The 15,979-nt window shown below is 42.8% G+C and overlaps 1 protein-coding gene across 1 annotated transcript; it reads left to right on the top strand.

Annotated features, from left to right (window-relative positions):
• Window positions 1-2,880: 2,880 nt before the first annotated feature.
• LOC127002879 (probable 28S rRNA (cytosine-C(5))-methyltransferase) lies at window positions 2,881-15,533 on the top strand. The gene is made up of 11 exons (XM_050869130.1): window positions 2,881-3,062; window positions 5,419-5,544; window positions 6,497-6,809; window positions 7,929-8,084; window positions 8,794-8,986; window positions 10,743-10,898; window positions 11,451-11,550; window positions 11,999-12,138; window positions 12,648-12,863; window positions 13,539-13,651; window positions 14,622-15,533. The coding sequence occupies exons 1-11, from the start codon at window positions 2,966-2,968 to the stop codon at window positions 14,779-14,781; spliced, it is 1,770 nt and encodes a 589-aa protein (XP_050725087.1). The 5' UTR covers window positions 2,881-2,965; the 3' UTR covers window positions 14,782-15,533.
• The last annotated feature ends 446 nt before the right edge of the window (window positions 15,534-15,979 follow it).

Genomic DNA, 15,979 nt, shown 5'->3' with positions numbered 1-15,979 from the left:
GATGCTGATTGGTTAGAAGATCATGACGTCATTCCACCGTGTCCCGAAGCAAAGGTACCAGATCGTCATCCTCAGCCTCTTATATATTTAGCGTTTTCCTCCCCCAAAACTGTCCTGCACCCTAGAGTCCCTTGATATAGAGTCCCGCCGACAACCCAAGATTTGGACGCCATTATTGGCCCTGTTTTCGCCGCGCTTTTCAAACGTCAGCACACGCTCTTGTATTTCTGTTTCACAGCCATACGGGTCGTCCACTGAAACTGAGCACACATTTGTCAGACCTGCACACCTTCCTCTAACAGCCAGCAGGGAGCCAGCAGCCAACGAGCTCTGGAAAAATAAATAAGAGACAGTTTGTGTCTTCGCCATCCCACCATTACGCCCTTATACTTTACCATAATTTGGTCACCAGCCGTTGGAATGTGCCGTAAGGTGACAGGAGATTATTATTAGCCTTACGATCAGCCACTGTCTCAGTATGGGCACTCGGTAACCCACGTAGCCTGTGAGGCTGTGATATAGGTGCGTCAAGGCGGGCTGCTGACGACCTTGAGAGGCGGCAGCGCTCAGAGGGTACTGACTTCAAACAAGTCTGGTGCTTCTCTTTGAGTGTTGCTGCTGTGATGGATGGATTTAACAATACTTATCGCTGTAAAGCATTATCGGCAGCAGTTGGGGACGTCTTTCTATTACCTAGTAGCCTACATATCCCTTCATCGCCTGACCCTTGCCTGCAGGGAGGGACGCTGCCTCCTGAACGTCATGAGCCTTGATATACTTGTCATGGGCCACGCGGCTGACACACTACCCAAGCTCCATCAATGCAAAGGCACTTTGCTTCTTTTCCGTTACCTGCTTGCAACAAACTTCAGCAGATGGAGAGAAAATTAGTGTAAACTAATTATCTGGGGGTGGAGGGGGCCCTGATTCCATTACTCGCCGTGCTGGTCTCTTTATTGTGTTAACACACACACACACACACACACACACACACACACACACACACTAGGATGTAGTTGCTGCAATAAATGTTCTGTGCGATTCCAAGGCATTGTGAAGATAATTATAAGTCATCAATGATTATGGCTCAATGGCATTTAATTTAATTTGAATACTTATGGTTGATTAAAAAAAATAATACAGTAAAATACTAAGGCCATGGAAACGTGTTTCATTTTGCTTGAGGGTCAAAATAGGTTTAGAGAATACTGTAGGAAAATATCTTCATCATATTATAATAACATTGGTACCCATGAAAATGAAGACTGTGCAACCTTTTATATTAGGCTATTAAATAAAGATGGACTTATAAACCAACCTAGAGGAGTTTCTAGCTGAAGAACCTTCACATGAGCAAATAGTAACCTAACCTGTCACCGCTGAAATAGTAATATTTCCCCACACTTTAAAATCTCAGAAACGAGCAATAATAATGGAAACGGTTACTAGAATGATGATTAGCATGCAAATACAATCTAAACAAATAATATGTTAACTTTTAGAGTGAGTTGGGTGTGATTCTAGAGTTTTACCAAGACAGGTACGGCTCACCAAAAAGCATAGATCACATCAATAATTTTGGGCTTAAAGCCCTCATCAGCTTCGATGTCTGGACCTGAGGTGAACGATTGTTTCAGTCCGCACATCGGCATATATAAACAGGACAAGTATAAACGAACGAGAACAAAATCGAAATACATAATTATACACTCAAATAGATGAAAGCTTAATGACTAATTATATGCGTGTGCACGGTACACTTATGCACAATCTACACGTACTCATACTGTACGCGGCGTGGCGACGCAGCACACCCAGCAGTTCGAGGTGGGCGCGGTATTGAAAAATCAGTAGTACGGTTGCGGCAGCGCGGTACTTTTTCCGGAGTAGTGCGGTTGCGGTAGTGCGGTCCCATTTTTTTTATTTCCCAATGTGGTACGCGGTGTGCGGTACTGCGGTACGTAGCGGTAGTCAAAAAAAAAAAAAAATACTTCACTTTGCTTAACCACTTTTTGCATGTCTTTCCATATCTTACAATTGCTTAGGATTTTTTAAGCTCATAAAAAAAAATGAAAAATCGGCCGGCACCTTGTACGGACAGGTCCGGGGTTGAAATGGCCGGCACCGCGCGGGTTAAAGAAGACTCGTAGTGTAGTATATATTATAAATAGTCTGTCTATTTAGTATTTAATTTTGAACAATAACTGAAAAGTCAGAATGATTAAATCACTGATTCTGCATGATGACTGATACCGATTGACTGATTGAGTCCGATTCACTGTAAAAGAAAAACAAATTCTGTGAGCATGCCGCGCTGCAAATGTTGTCTTCGATGGTTTTCAAAGTACCGCAAAAAAGTACCGCAGGATTTTTTAGTGCGGTCCGCGGTAGTGCGGTATTTTCAGAAATTTTACGGTAGTGCGGTAGTGCGCTACTTTTTTTTGTGATGCGGTACTATCGCACTACCGCACTATAATTAAGTAAGTACCGCACTTGCCCACCGCTGACCCGTGCTCGGTGAAGGCCAAGGATGAGCTAGTCCATCTAGGACGCCCCAGAAACTGCTTGAGGATGTCGTTATGACAGACCCTAAGACAGTTAATTCATGGAGGCTGGAGGCAGCCCTATACCGCGACCACAGCGAGTTGCAGTAGCAACAAGTCGTTTTGCAAACTACTGCAGGTGTACGTAGTACCTCCAACCCGATAGGAAATGTTGCTGCTATAACTGCATGGGGAGAGAACTGAACTAAATGACTTCAAGAGTTCATGGGTCTGGGGATGATGTGTATAGAAAGAAATGTATGCTGGCTAACGATTACTTTCCTTCACATGTTTAATGTTATCCCGAACAGGGCACATCCCGCTCCGCCACCATCGCCATCATCAGCGCCTCGTGGGCCGGAGTGTAAACAAGCACACGTTGTCGCGCACATCCCTCCGCGACCTGGCACAGGACATCAAAGATGGGCCGGCAGGGGAATTTCCACGAGAAGCCAAAGAGGGGGCCAGGGAGGAAGGCCAAGAAGCAGAAGGAGCCCGTCTTCCCCATCAACACAGCTGGTGAGGCAGTGTTACCCTCGAGCCATCTGTCTCTTCATCTGTAATCTTCCATGTTGTTATCTCTATTTTCTTCTTTTCTTCTCACCCCTCGCAACCAAAATTGGCTAGGGGGCCATTGAGACTTCGGGGAATGCGGTGGTAAACATGAAATGCGTCGCAAATGCATAGTTTTTGAGTTATGAGGGGTTGAAAATACCCTAGATGTAGGGAAATTCCTTACAATTACTTAGATGTAGGGAAATTTCATACATTCCGGGTTTTTTTTACAACGTACGGAAACCACGCAAGGTAATTATTGAAAATCACTCCGCACCTCGAAAATACGATATTACGCCTCCATATTGTACTGAAGGGCATATTATACATACGGACGATGTGTTTACATGGCGATGCCATTGCAATATGAGCAGCGTTGCCAACGATCCGGTTAGCAATGATACGTTAGGTGAGACCAGGTCCACCACGCGTGGCTATTTTTTTTTTTTTTTTGGAACACGCACCTTTACCTAATACTATTTCCGATGGTACGCGAAGTTAGTGATGGTACGCTTAGTTAGCCATTAGCCCACGCATGTGAGACCAGGTCCACCATGCGTGGTTATTTTTTTTTTAGAACACGCACCTTTACCTAATACTGTTACCGATGGTACGCTTAGTTAGCCATTAGCCCACTTATGTGAGACCAGGTCCACCACGCGTTGTTATTTTTTTTTTAGAACAAGCACCTTTAAGAGGGGGGGGCGCAGCCCCCGCTTGGTTAGCAGGTCGTAAAGTTCGGTTGGAGTAGTTTGAATATGCTCCCCCACCCAAATACCCCGAGTTCACGCAGGTCCCTCAAGATCGTTGGGGGAAGGGTATTAATTTGGCTTCTTTAAGTACTTTTTTTTTTTTTTACTATGATATATGGAGGCGTATTATCGTATTCTGGAGGCGCGGAGTCAATATCCACAATCACCTTGTATACTGGGAATACAAGCCCGTGAAGCAGATTCAAAATCCGGTCAGTAAGGATTCACGTGTTCGAACAGCTCGGGCAAGAGGTTCGAGAGCCTGCACTTCCTGCACAAGCCGCAGTACTGTTAAAGGCGCGGTGTTGGATGGATCCCGGCTAGCCGGTGGTTTTACTTGTGTCAGTGATAAACAATGAAGATACACTGTGTTTGGTGCCACGGACTCTACTTGGAGGACGAAAACCTTGCGATGAGGTGACAACCTACTAGAGAGAGTGCATGAGTGTGGTGGAGGCGGTTTATGTGAGCACAGATGGCCGCCGGTGCCACGCCAGATGGTGAGGTGAGCATCGTTTGGTGGGTTCACTACGCTTCTCTCCCAAAACAAGCTTGGGAATCCACTGAGTGTGTGGTTTTCGTATAGGAAACACTAAATTTGTCGCAAACGCTTATTTTAGAGATGGTGGGAGGAAAAATTCTCTAAATTTAGGGAATTTCCCTAGATCTAGGGAGTTTTTATCCCCCCCCACACACTAAAAAAAATACGCGAATGCGACGGATTTCGTGTCCCCCACCCGAAACCCCGCATTCCCACCAGGTCCCCAGGCTTGTATGGGGGGAGGGGGGAGTATGGGCAAACACTAGAATTTTACCCTTTGATCTTCCTATTTTCTTCTATGTTTATCTATTTTCTATTCCTCGTTTTTCTATCATCCTCTTTGTGTTCTTCCTATTTTCTTCTATAATGTTTATATATTTTTTTCTTTTCATCATATTTCTTTCATCCTCTTTCTGTGTTCTTCCTATTTTCTTCTTTCTGTTTATCTATTTTCTTCTTTTCCTCATTTTTTTTATCATCCTCTTTCTGTGTTCTTCCTATTTTCTTCTATATTGTTTATTTCTTCTTTTTTCTTCATTTGTCTTCCTCTTTCTGTGTTCTTCCTAATTTCTTCTATATTGTTTATCTTCTTTTTTCTTCATTTGTCTTCCTCTTTCTGTGTTCTTCCTATTTTCTTCTATATTGTTTATCTTCTTTTTTCTTCATTTGTCTTCCTCTTTCTGTGTTCTTCCTATTTTCTTCTATATTGTTTGTCTCATTTTTCTTTGTATTTCCATCTTCCTCTCCATATTCCTGTTTTTTTCTTTTTATCTTCTTTCTATTGTCCTTCTATATTGTCTTCTGTTTACTTCTTCCTCATTGCTTTCACCTTCATTTTCTCTTTCTCAGCGTCTCAGGTGTTCGGAGCATACTGAACAGGCAGCTTTTAGTGTCCGCACTCCTCCCACTCAACCTGATTCTTCTCATAATAAATAAATCAAGATGGCTACCTTTATTTCCGCATTATCCAAAGTTTTGCTCATGTTTATCCTTAACTTTCATGCCCTGTTTTTCCTGCCATGAACAGATGATGCTGAGCCCAAACAGCTGAGCAGACGGCAGCGAGTGCGGGCCAAGAAGAGAACACTGAAGGAGGAGAACAAGAAAGCCAACCCTCCCAAGAAGATGAAGAAAACAAACACCAAACAAAAGGGTACAGTATTTATTTAATTTTTTTTATAGCAAAGGAAGCAGCTCAAGGGAAAGAACATCACCATCATCATAATTTGTTTAACCCTTTCGTTGCTAAACGCTCGCAGCGAGCACTAGCGTAACTTGCCGGTGGTGCTAAACGCTCGCTGCGATCTCCAGTCGCACCCAAATTTCCCGCGTATGAGTGTTCCAACACTATTTCTCACACCACAGCATTGTCAATTCAGTGGGTTTTCCACAAAATTTGGTGGAAAATCGTATCAGCCTAGTGCGGAAAATCTACGGATGAGCAACTGGTGGATGTTGTCCAATATAGTGGCATTTTTGCATAGCTTCACCTATCACATGACTGATATTTTGACCAAATAGTTGTAAATTTTGCAGTTGGCAATACTGCCCTGCCAGCACCCCATCATCAAGAGATCTACTTAGTAGTTGCCTTACGGCTGACCGTCGAGCACGTGTAAATGTACGTCTTCACAGGCAACACCCCCTGAACGTGCCTTTACATTTGCAGGAGAGGCTTACATAACCGAATCTTATAGATCTTGGCCTCCTCTTTCCAATAGAGTTTTTGTTTTGTAGCTGTGATGAATAGTTTTTGAGATACAGCGGTTAAAAGAGATCCCCTTCCCCCGCTGGGGTGCCCGAGCGCGCCTGAGGGGATAGTCTCGTTGAGAGCGCTTAGCAAGGAAAGGGTTACGTTTAGACTTTCCCCCAATTTCTTATAAGGTTAGATAGTCATGCATACGCTTCCAAACATTGCTGTCCATTGCCTCAGCTGCTCCAATGCTCACTGCTGCCAAATCCTCAAGGCAAAACAAAACAAAACAAAAACAAAAAAATGCATCTTTATATCAGTGTTTTTCAGACTCATTAAGTATCACCTTTCTCTGTGGTTATTGCATTACTTACAGTCACTGATAAAACCTTTTGCACTGTCTTCATTGTAGGGGGTGAGTTGGACAGCGAAGGCGAGCACCAGTTCAGTTCTGATGACATGGAGGAGCTGGAGCAGAGCGTGAAGCAGACGAAGAAAGACGAGGAAAAGCCCAAAGCTAAATTCGCTCTTTTCGAGAAGGATGACGAGGATGAAGAAGAGGACGAAGCTGAAGGAAGTGATGGTGATGCTGATAGTGATGAGGAGAAGGATGACTTTGGTGAAGGCTCGGATGATGACGACGAAGATGATGATGACGATGATGAGGATGATGGTGATATTGAGAAAATGTCAAAAAAGCTAGAGAAGAGGGAGAAGAAAAAAATGTGAGTATTTGTTGTTTTTGTAAAACAGAATGATGGTATTTTAATAAGGATAAACACATTTAATTTTCCAATATTTGCCATTTCTAGAATTTCTTGCCATCTTCCAAGTTTGTGATTTCATATGCATGTTTTTCTTCACCCTTTTGCAAAGAAAAAAGCACAAAATAAGCAACAGAAGATAATAACAAAAACACAGTAAAGAGAAAAGACAATAAACTAAAAAAAACAAAAAAAACAATAACAAAACAAAACAAACTTAAAAATGATAAAATAAACAAACAAAATATTTCCCCAAGCCAAAATCCTCACTATAGTCCGACATCTAAAGTGGCGCCTCTGACGTCGACAGCCCTCTATACACTGGTGCCACGTCTCAAACTGACCTCGCGTACCGTGCCACCCATACTCTCTCTCTCTCTCTCTCTCTCTCTCTCTCTGTGTTTTTTTTTTTTTTTTCCTTCTTTTTTTTCTTTTTTCTGTGTGTGTGTGTGTAAAATAGTTTCGAAAAACACAACAGTTAAAAGTCCAATAGAGGCCGCGAAAGAATTTCGTCGGTCAATTCTCCGCCTACAAGACTTTCCCAAACTTGAGGGAAAGATTTAAGCCGCTTTTAGACCCATATTTTGTCAAAATTATGCCATATGGCAGACAGGGTACTATTGCAGATGGCAGACACCAAAATATGGCAGAAATGCCATAATTAAGGCAGGCAGTGCAACCGTGGTGTGTTGGGTTGGAACCCTGTCCTGAGCTGGCAACGCCGCGGAGGCAACGGTGCCAAGTTTTGTACAAATTTCTTTGTATTCACTCACGAGTAGAGAATCGTTCATAAAAAACTTTTTTTTTGTACGAGAGAGAGAGAGAAAGGGAAGGGTGTGAGGGGCTCGGTTTGGGAGCTGAGTTGGAGACGTGACACCAGTGTGTAGGGAACTACCTACGTCAGAGGTGCCACTTCAGATGTGTTGGACTATAAGTCTTACATCAGTAATACTGTTTCTCCAGATAAATACGTCAGTATCTGCTAAAAGGAAAATTACACTGTTCGGGAAACCAAAATCGACCTCATTATTTTTTCGCCTCACTTTACAATACAGGGTTCCATTTTCTTTCACTCCCCAGGGCTGAAGGGGACGCTTACCTAGACGAGGCTGCCGAGAAGATTGGCGTCCAGATCCCCAGCCTGGAGGAGGTGATGAAGGAGGATGAGGACAACCCTGACCTGCCTAACATAAACGCACGCATCAAGGACACGGCGTTCATCTTGGCGGACTTCAGGTGAGGGGGCAGGGGATTGTGTATAGTGTTTATTGTAGCCAACTCTTGTTGCAACCTTTTTTTGTGTGTGTGTGTGTGGGGGTGGGGGGTGGGGGGGCAGTGTGGGGAGCATTGGTCTGTCTTAAGTCAATTGTTGGAGACTTTATTGTTTCTTCTTTTTGTCAGGGGAAGGGTCACACAGATTGTCTTTTGTCTTTATTTGTTGTGGCCTTTTTTTTTTATTTATTTATTTATTTATTTATTTATTTTATTTTTTTGGCCAGATGAACGGTCGTGTTCTGTCTAGTCATTATTTGTAGCAGGCTTTTTTGTTTCTTCTTTTTGTCAGGGGAAGGGGCATGGATTGTCTTTAGTCTTTATTTTTTATTTTTTTATTTATTTATTTATTTTTTTTGCCAGGGTAAGGGTCGTGGTTTGCCTTTAGCCTTAATTTGTAGTCAACTTTTTTTGTTTCTTCCAGGCATTTTTATCTTTTTTTTGCCCTTGAGCTGCCTCCTTTACTGTAAGATGAAAATAAAATTCTGTTGAGTTTTTTTGTCATTGAGAGTTTAGTCACATCTTCCCCGAGTCATTGGAAGGAGTCATCCTACTTATACATATTATCCTGAAGGTGGCTCTTGACATACAACCCTAATGAGTTTTTATTACACAACTGATTTATTTACATAATCACCTGTTTAACATCCACTGACTCCCTCCACCATTGCAGCAAGCGGAGGGAGGAGGGGAGGAGTCGCTCGGAGTACCTCTCCATCTTCCTGAAGGACCTCTCCACCTACTACTCCTACAACACCTTCCTCATGGAGAAGCTCCTTGACATGTTCGGCCCAACAGAGCTCATTGAATTCCTAGAGGCCAACGAGCTGCCCAGACCAGTCACTGTGCGGACCAACACACTCAAGGTAAATAGTGATGGGGGCTCTGCTGTTTGCTGTACTCAGTTGGGGTTGTCAGATGTTTGTTGTTTGTTATTCACACATAAAACCTCTGTGGAGCGGGCCTAGCCTTGAATTTGTGAGCCTGGGTTCGAATCCTGGCCTGGGCAGTTGGTGTGCAGCTCACCCAGCTGTTCATCCTTCCTTCGTGATGGTTGATGAATGGATACCTTTGGAAACTTGGGAAAGGTAAACCAGTAACCTGGATGTCACACTGGCCCTGTGTCGGGTTAAGGGTTCATTCCCACCACAGGCTCAAAGGGACAATGGGACGGAGGTGAGCACCGCCGCCGCACACAGCCATGCCGTGTGCTCTCGACTTTACCTTTACCTTATTCACATTTAGGAAGGGCATGATTGTAAATCCAATAATCGCAGTCACCACGAGACCAGTTGTGTTTGAGAGAGCAACTCGGGCCGCCCGGACCGCCCCGGGTGCTCTCAAATGCGTGACGCTGCAGCACAAGTTGGCAACTTGGACCGCCCGCTGCAGCATGGTTTGGAGAGGTGGAGCGCCTCTGTGCTGTGATGACATCATCAGCAAATATGGTGGGCCAAACAAACACAAATAAGTGCTTCCGTTGCATTTCACCTCTCTGTGCCACCATAACCACTGCAGACTCCTTTTCATCCTCTTGCAAGGAGCTCGTCGGCCAGAACAGCTTGTGATGCATGTTTAAACGTCGCCAGGAAGATCAGCGGATGCCATTTTGCTGCAAGAACAGCTAGTAAACGTTGTTAGGAAGATAGCGGACGCCATTTTGCTGCCAGAACAGCTAGTAAACGTTAGAAATATCAGCGCATGCAATTTTGCTGCCAGAACAGCTAGTAAATGTCGTTAGGAAGATCAGCGGATGCCATTTTGCTGCCAGAACAGCTTGTAAATGTCCTCAGGCATCTCCACCACCACCAACACTTTCATCACCACCACCATCACCTTCATCACCACCACCATCACCTTCATCACCTTCATCACCACCACCACCACCTTCATCACCACCACCACATTCATAACCCCCACCACCTTTATCACCACCAACACCTTCATCTCCACTACCACCACCTTTATCACCACCATCACTTTCATCATCACCACCATCACCTTCATCACCACCACCACATTCATAACCCCCACCACCTTTATCACCACCAACACCTTCATCACCACCACCACCACCTTCATCACCACCACCACCACCTTCATCACCACCACCATCACCTTCATCACCACCACCACATTCATAACCCCCACCACCTTTATCACTGCCAACACCTTCATCTCCACTACCACCACCTTTATCACCACCATCACCTTCGTCACCGCCACCACCTTCATCACCACCACCAACACTTTCATCACCACCACCATCACCTTCATCACCACCACCATCACCTTCATCACCACCACCACATTCATAACCCCCACCACCTTTATCACCACCATCACCTTCGTCACCGCCACCACCTTCATCGCCACCACCAACTTCATCACCACCAAGGACATGTTTACCAATACTACATAGAAATTTATATTTACGTGGGGGACGGCACTGGGGGGAACCCACCCTTAGTCAGTGGTGGGGGGCGAGGTGCGCAAATGGCAAGACCACCTGTGCAAATGGTGGGCTTTCTTTACTTGAAAAAATTGACTTTTTCTTTTGTTACTTGCCCATCATCTGTCTCCATTCCTTAATAAAAATTGATCCCCCCTTCCCCCCAACAGACGCGGCGCAAGGTCCTGGCGACGGCTCTCATCGCGCGGGGTATTGACGTGGATGTGATCACCTGGTCCAAGGTCGGCCTGATCGTCATGCGGACGCCGGGGAACGTCACGCTGGGAGCCACGCCGGAGTACCTCGCTGGCCACTACATCCTGCAGGTCAGTATATCGGCAGAGGCTTGGCTAGGGACACAGTGAGTCTTGCTAATGATCATATTCCCAGATGCTTTTGGCTCTCACAATAAATAATTTTCAAGGCCGTAAAGGAGATGAGTGGGGTTCTCATACCTGTTTTTCACATTCATGGTGCAAAAGCCTTGTTAAAATAACTCACTAGGCACATAAAACTATCCAATGAAATACAAACATAACCTCTACATCATCCTTTTTAAATGTGGGTGTGCAGGCTTGAAATGTTTTAGAATATGGGTTGCTACTTGGCTAGAAACATGTTGGGTTTGGCTACTCACAGGAGCTGCCTTGCATAATCCCACCAGCCTTTTGCACTCCTTATGTTCTTATGTAATTCTTTGTAAATGATCCCTTTAGATGAGGCATGCAGTAGAAGGTTCAAATGGAGGTCAGATTTAGTTATGAGTAACAAAAGCAGATTGTGGATAATTGGGTTCACAGGATCAGTGCTATGCAACGAATTTATCCTATTCTAATCTTCCTAATCCTTTATCTTTCTAACTAACTTTACTTCACCAGGGAGCCTCCAGTTTCCTCCCAGTGATGGCTCTTGCGCCCAAGGAGGGAGAGAAGGTCCTGGACATGTGTGCAGCGCCGGGCGGCAAGTCAACACATATAGGTATGGGATGCTCAGGTTTTGTTTGCAGTTTGAATATTGATTATGTGATGAACTGGGACACATTTTATTGCTCTTTCTTAAATGTATGAGTGAAAGCAACATAAAGACTTAATACCTAAGTAATTAATAAAGCAGAGACAAGGACTATATAATAATTATCAATGACCATATTTCAGTTTCCATCTTGCATTACGTAGAAAGGATAGTAAAGCGCAAGGAAATACTTTATGGCTTTTTCTTAGATGTATGAGTAAAAGTATCTAGAGAAGTCAAATACCTAATTTTTTAGTAAAGGTTAAAATATCAAAGAATAATATTTCTCAATTCTTTCAGTAGCTTAATGCAATAATTTTCTTATATTCTTTTTCTCTTCTCTTGAACTGCCTCCTTCATGGTTAAACAAAACAAAATAGAAAAAAACAACTAAGAGCTTTTTTTTTTCCCTCAGCGGCCATCATGCGCAATACTGGGATGATCGTGTGCAATGACATCAACCGCGACCGTGTGAAGGCGCTGGTCGGCAACTTCCACCGCATGGGCATCACCAGTGCTGTCATCACCTCTCACGACGGCCGGGCCTTCGCCAAGGTGGGGCTGGTGTGCTGGGTTGTCTGTTTTATGGCAGAGAAGGTTGTCAAGAGGAAAAGAAAACCAAGCAGAACAAAAATGCCCTTTATTTACCCCTTAAATGCAGGCATGCTATGTATGCGTTGCTCCCCCCAGCCCAGAATATGCAGTGATTTTTGCCCCATTAAAAAAAAAATGTTAAAACTACACAACTAAAAAACTGTATTTGAAAGTACTGGCCTTTGGCTCTTTCATTGTATTGTCAGTACTAAGACAATGAATATTGTTTTGTTACTATGTTTCAGTATCTGTTTTCTTGCTCTCCATGGCTTTAATCATCACCAGGGGTTGGATACTTTTCTTGCCAGAGTGACTATAGTCATCAATTGGATTTATGAGGTTAACGAGCTGAATGTTGCTGGGTTTTTTTGATTGGATGAAAATGGTTGATTTTTTTCTTTACTGAGTGATTAAATTTCATTTACAAATGTACTTTACACTAACCACCTGCTGCTCTCCCCTGCCCCCAGATGATGCCACGGGCTTTCGATCGGGTGCTGCTGGACGCGCCCTGCTCCGGCACGGGCGTCATCAGCAAGGACGAGCGCGTCAAGACCAGCAAGGACGTGAAGGACATCCAGCGCTGCTCACACATCCAGAAGGAGCTGCTGCTGTCCGCCATTGATTCTGTGCACAAGTTTGACGGCAAGAATGGCTACATTGTCTACTCCACCTGCTCCATCTTGGTGAGGACGGGGGATTTATTTATTTTATTTTCTCTTAGGAAAGTTTATTTGTTTATTTTTTACTTTTAGAAGAAAGGTTTATTTTTTTTTTTTCCTTTTATTTATTTATTTTTTTGGTTATTCTCTTAAGGGAAAGTTTTTTGTCTATTTATTTTCTTACTTCTGGAGGAAAATGGGTTCTAAGTACCTGTTTTAGTTTTGCTTTAACCTCTTCAGCAAAAAGAAATGGCTGACCTGGCAAATCACTGGACCTTCCCATATCCGTGAGTCACTATAGGCCCAGAAGATGGCATACACAAACACAGGCAGCCTGAAATGACTTGTCATGATTTGAGCTATACATTCGGATATTCTATGAGACGAAATGACGCGAACGGGAAAATTTTTGTAGTTTTATTTTCTTACTTCTGGAGGAAAGGGGTACTTTTTAGTTTTCCCCTTTAATTTTATTTTGTTTATTTGTTTATATTTATTTATTTATTTATTTATTTATTGTCTTTAGGGTTATGTGAATGTTAAATCTGCAGATGTTGAGGTTTGACTATCATTTTGTCAGATGGAAAATGGCAATGATGATGATTTTACTAAGTTTTTCACTCACATTTCACACATTAGTTTCCCCAATTCTCCAGATCAGTTTTATTCCAATTAATTTATGCATCACTTTTCTTCCAGGCGGAGGAGAACGAGGCAGTGGTGGAGTACGCGCTGAAAAAGAGGAACGTCAAGATTGTGCCGACGGGCCTGGACGTGGGCAAATCGGGCTATGTGAGGTACAGGCAACACAGGTGCGTGGGCGCCCTACCTGGGGGCTGATTGTCTTAGCTGTTGTTTTGTGTGTGAGAGGAGACAAACTGAACTAAAGAAGACCCCATAACATAATTTTTTCCTCATTTTTTTCTTTCTTATTCTGGAAGATGAGACAATTATAACATCCTTTTTACTTATTTTAACTCACAGTGGAATCTAACTCTTTTAACAGTAGAATCAAAGCCTATCCCCTTCTTTTAACTATGTGGAATCTAACCTTATCCTCATTTTCTAACTCAGTGCCTTGTCTTATACCTTTTAACAGTGGAATCTAACCTTATATCCTTAACTTTTAACACAGGAATCTAACCCTATCTTCATGTTTTAACAGTAGAATCTAACTCTATCCCCTTCTTTTAACTCTGTGGAATCTAACCTTATCCTCATTTTCTAACTCAGTGCCTTGTCTTATACCTTTTAACACTGTGGAATCTAACCTTTCATCCTTAACTTTTAACACAGGAATCTAACCCTATCTTCATATTTTAGCCGTAGAATCTAACCCTATCTTCATTTTTTAACACAGTGCTTCATCCTTTTACATATTGAAATCTAACCCTGTCTGCATCTTTTAACCCAGTAGCAGCAGGGATCATGTTTCTTAATGGTCCCTCTAAGCGAGAAAAATGAGAAAAAATCATCTCTCTCACAAACCATTTCATAATATATATCAAAGCATTTGTGATCAGTTTATGCATCATCTATTGTGGGGGGTTTCTATCATGGCACAAATTTGGCCCTTCGCTGCTACATGGTAAAGCCACAAATTTGGCCCGGCGCTGCTACACGGTAAAGCCACAAATTTGGCCCGTCCCTGCTACCAGGTTAAGACAGCGTAATCGAACCCCACCCTCATCTTTTATTTTTTTATTTACACACAAGAATCTAACCCTCCATCCCCCTCTTTGAACACATTGGAATATAACCGTATCCCCATCCCTTTCACAGGTTCCACCCCTCCATGCAGCTGTGTAAGAGGGTCTATCCCCACTCCTACAACATGGATGGCTTCTTCGTGGCCAAGCTGAAGAAGCTGAGCGAGGAGGTGCCCAAGACGGCGGAGAGTGAGGCAGGTGAGGAGGAGGAAGAGAGCTCAAACCAGACGTGAATGTGAGCTCTGGTAGTAAAAAGAATATGTATAGTTAGTGGTGTGTGTGTGTGTGTGTGTGTGTGATAATAGTATGGTCTTATTTTTGATGGGATGAGTGTGTGATAAAAGAATGTTAGTTAGTAAGTTGAGGAAGCTTCAAACCAGGACAGGAAAAAGGAATGTGAAGTAAGTGACTGGGTGTGTATGTGTGTGTGTGTGTGTGTGATATCGATCGCTCTTGTAGTTTTTATCTTGTTTTGTTGTTTTAAAGCATGTAGAGTAAACAATGGATTAAGTGTGTGATACTGTGTTAGTAAATATAAAAGAACCTTCACACCATGTGTGTGTGTGATAGTGTTCGTAAATAAGAGAAGATTCAAAACTAACAATATAAAAAAAATGTACAGTAAATGGCAAGATATGTGTGTGTGTATGTGTGTATGTGATATAAAAGGAGTAATATCAGGATTTCCTCCCCCTCTTTTTTTTTCCGTCTTTTGATGATGTTTTCGACCACTTGTTACTCGGATGTAAACGTACTTTCGTGTAATCTTTTCTTGGTTATTATTTTTCATTTCCAAGTCAAGGTATTCCATGTTAGCTCGCCTCCTCCATTCTGTGTAGTAGTAGTAAGTAGTGTACGATTCTTTATTTTTCCTTCGTCGTCTTTGGTTTCGATGATGTCTCGGTCCTCTTACGCTGCGATGGCATAGAATAAAAAATTGTCTGTCATTGGAAGATTCGGCTCCAAAATGAAAGTGGTAACTGTGTCTTGTGGTGTTTCTTTCTTCCCTTGGAGGTTGTAGTATATAGAATTAGATGGTGTTGTAATATCTAGTTGTAATATTTACTAAGAGGGAGTGCTGTAATATTTAGTTGCAGTAATTAGAGGGACAGTCTATAGAATTCAATTTGCTGTGCATTGCCTTGGTGCTCATCTCTGTTGCATTATCCCTTGAGCCTGTGGTGGGGCGAACTGGGAGTGTGTCAAATTTAGTTGGCATTGTAATATCAAGTCAGAGAGAGAGAGAGATTAGTAAATAATAATGTATTGAGAAACATCCATAGGAGACTATCAAACTGTGTCATACAATATATATATATATATATATATATATATATATATATATATATTTATATATATATATATATATGTGTGTGTGTGTGTGTGCGTGCGTGTGTGTGTCAGGTTCCTCCTTTTGACCATCCACTGGAA

This window comes from Eriocheir sinensis, chromosome 24 (genome assembly GCF_024679095.1).
Source record: "Eriocheir sinensis breed Jianghai 21 chromosome 24, ASM2467909v1, whole genome shotgun sequence".
NCBI classification, from domain to species: Eukaryota; Metazoa; Arthropoda; class Malacostraca; order Decapoda; family Varunidae; genus Eriocheir; species Eriocheir sinensis.
Note: the sequence above shows the minus strand (reverse complement) of the source record. Positions and strands in the feature narration are given on the sequence as shown.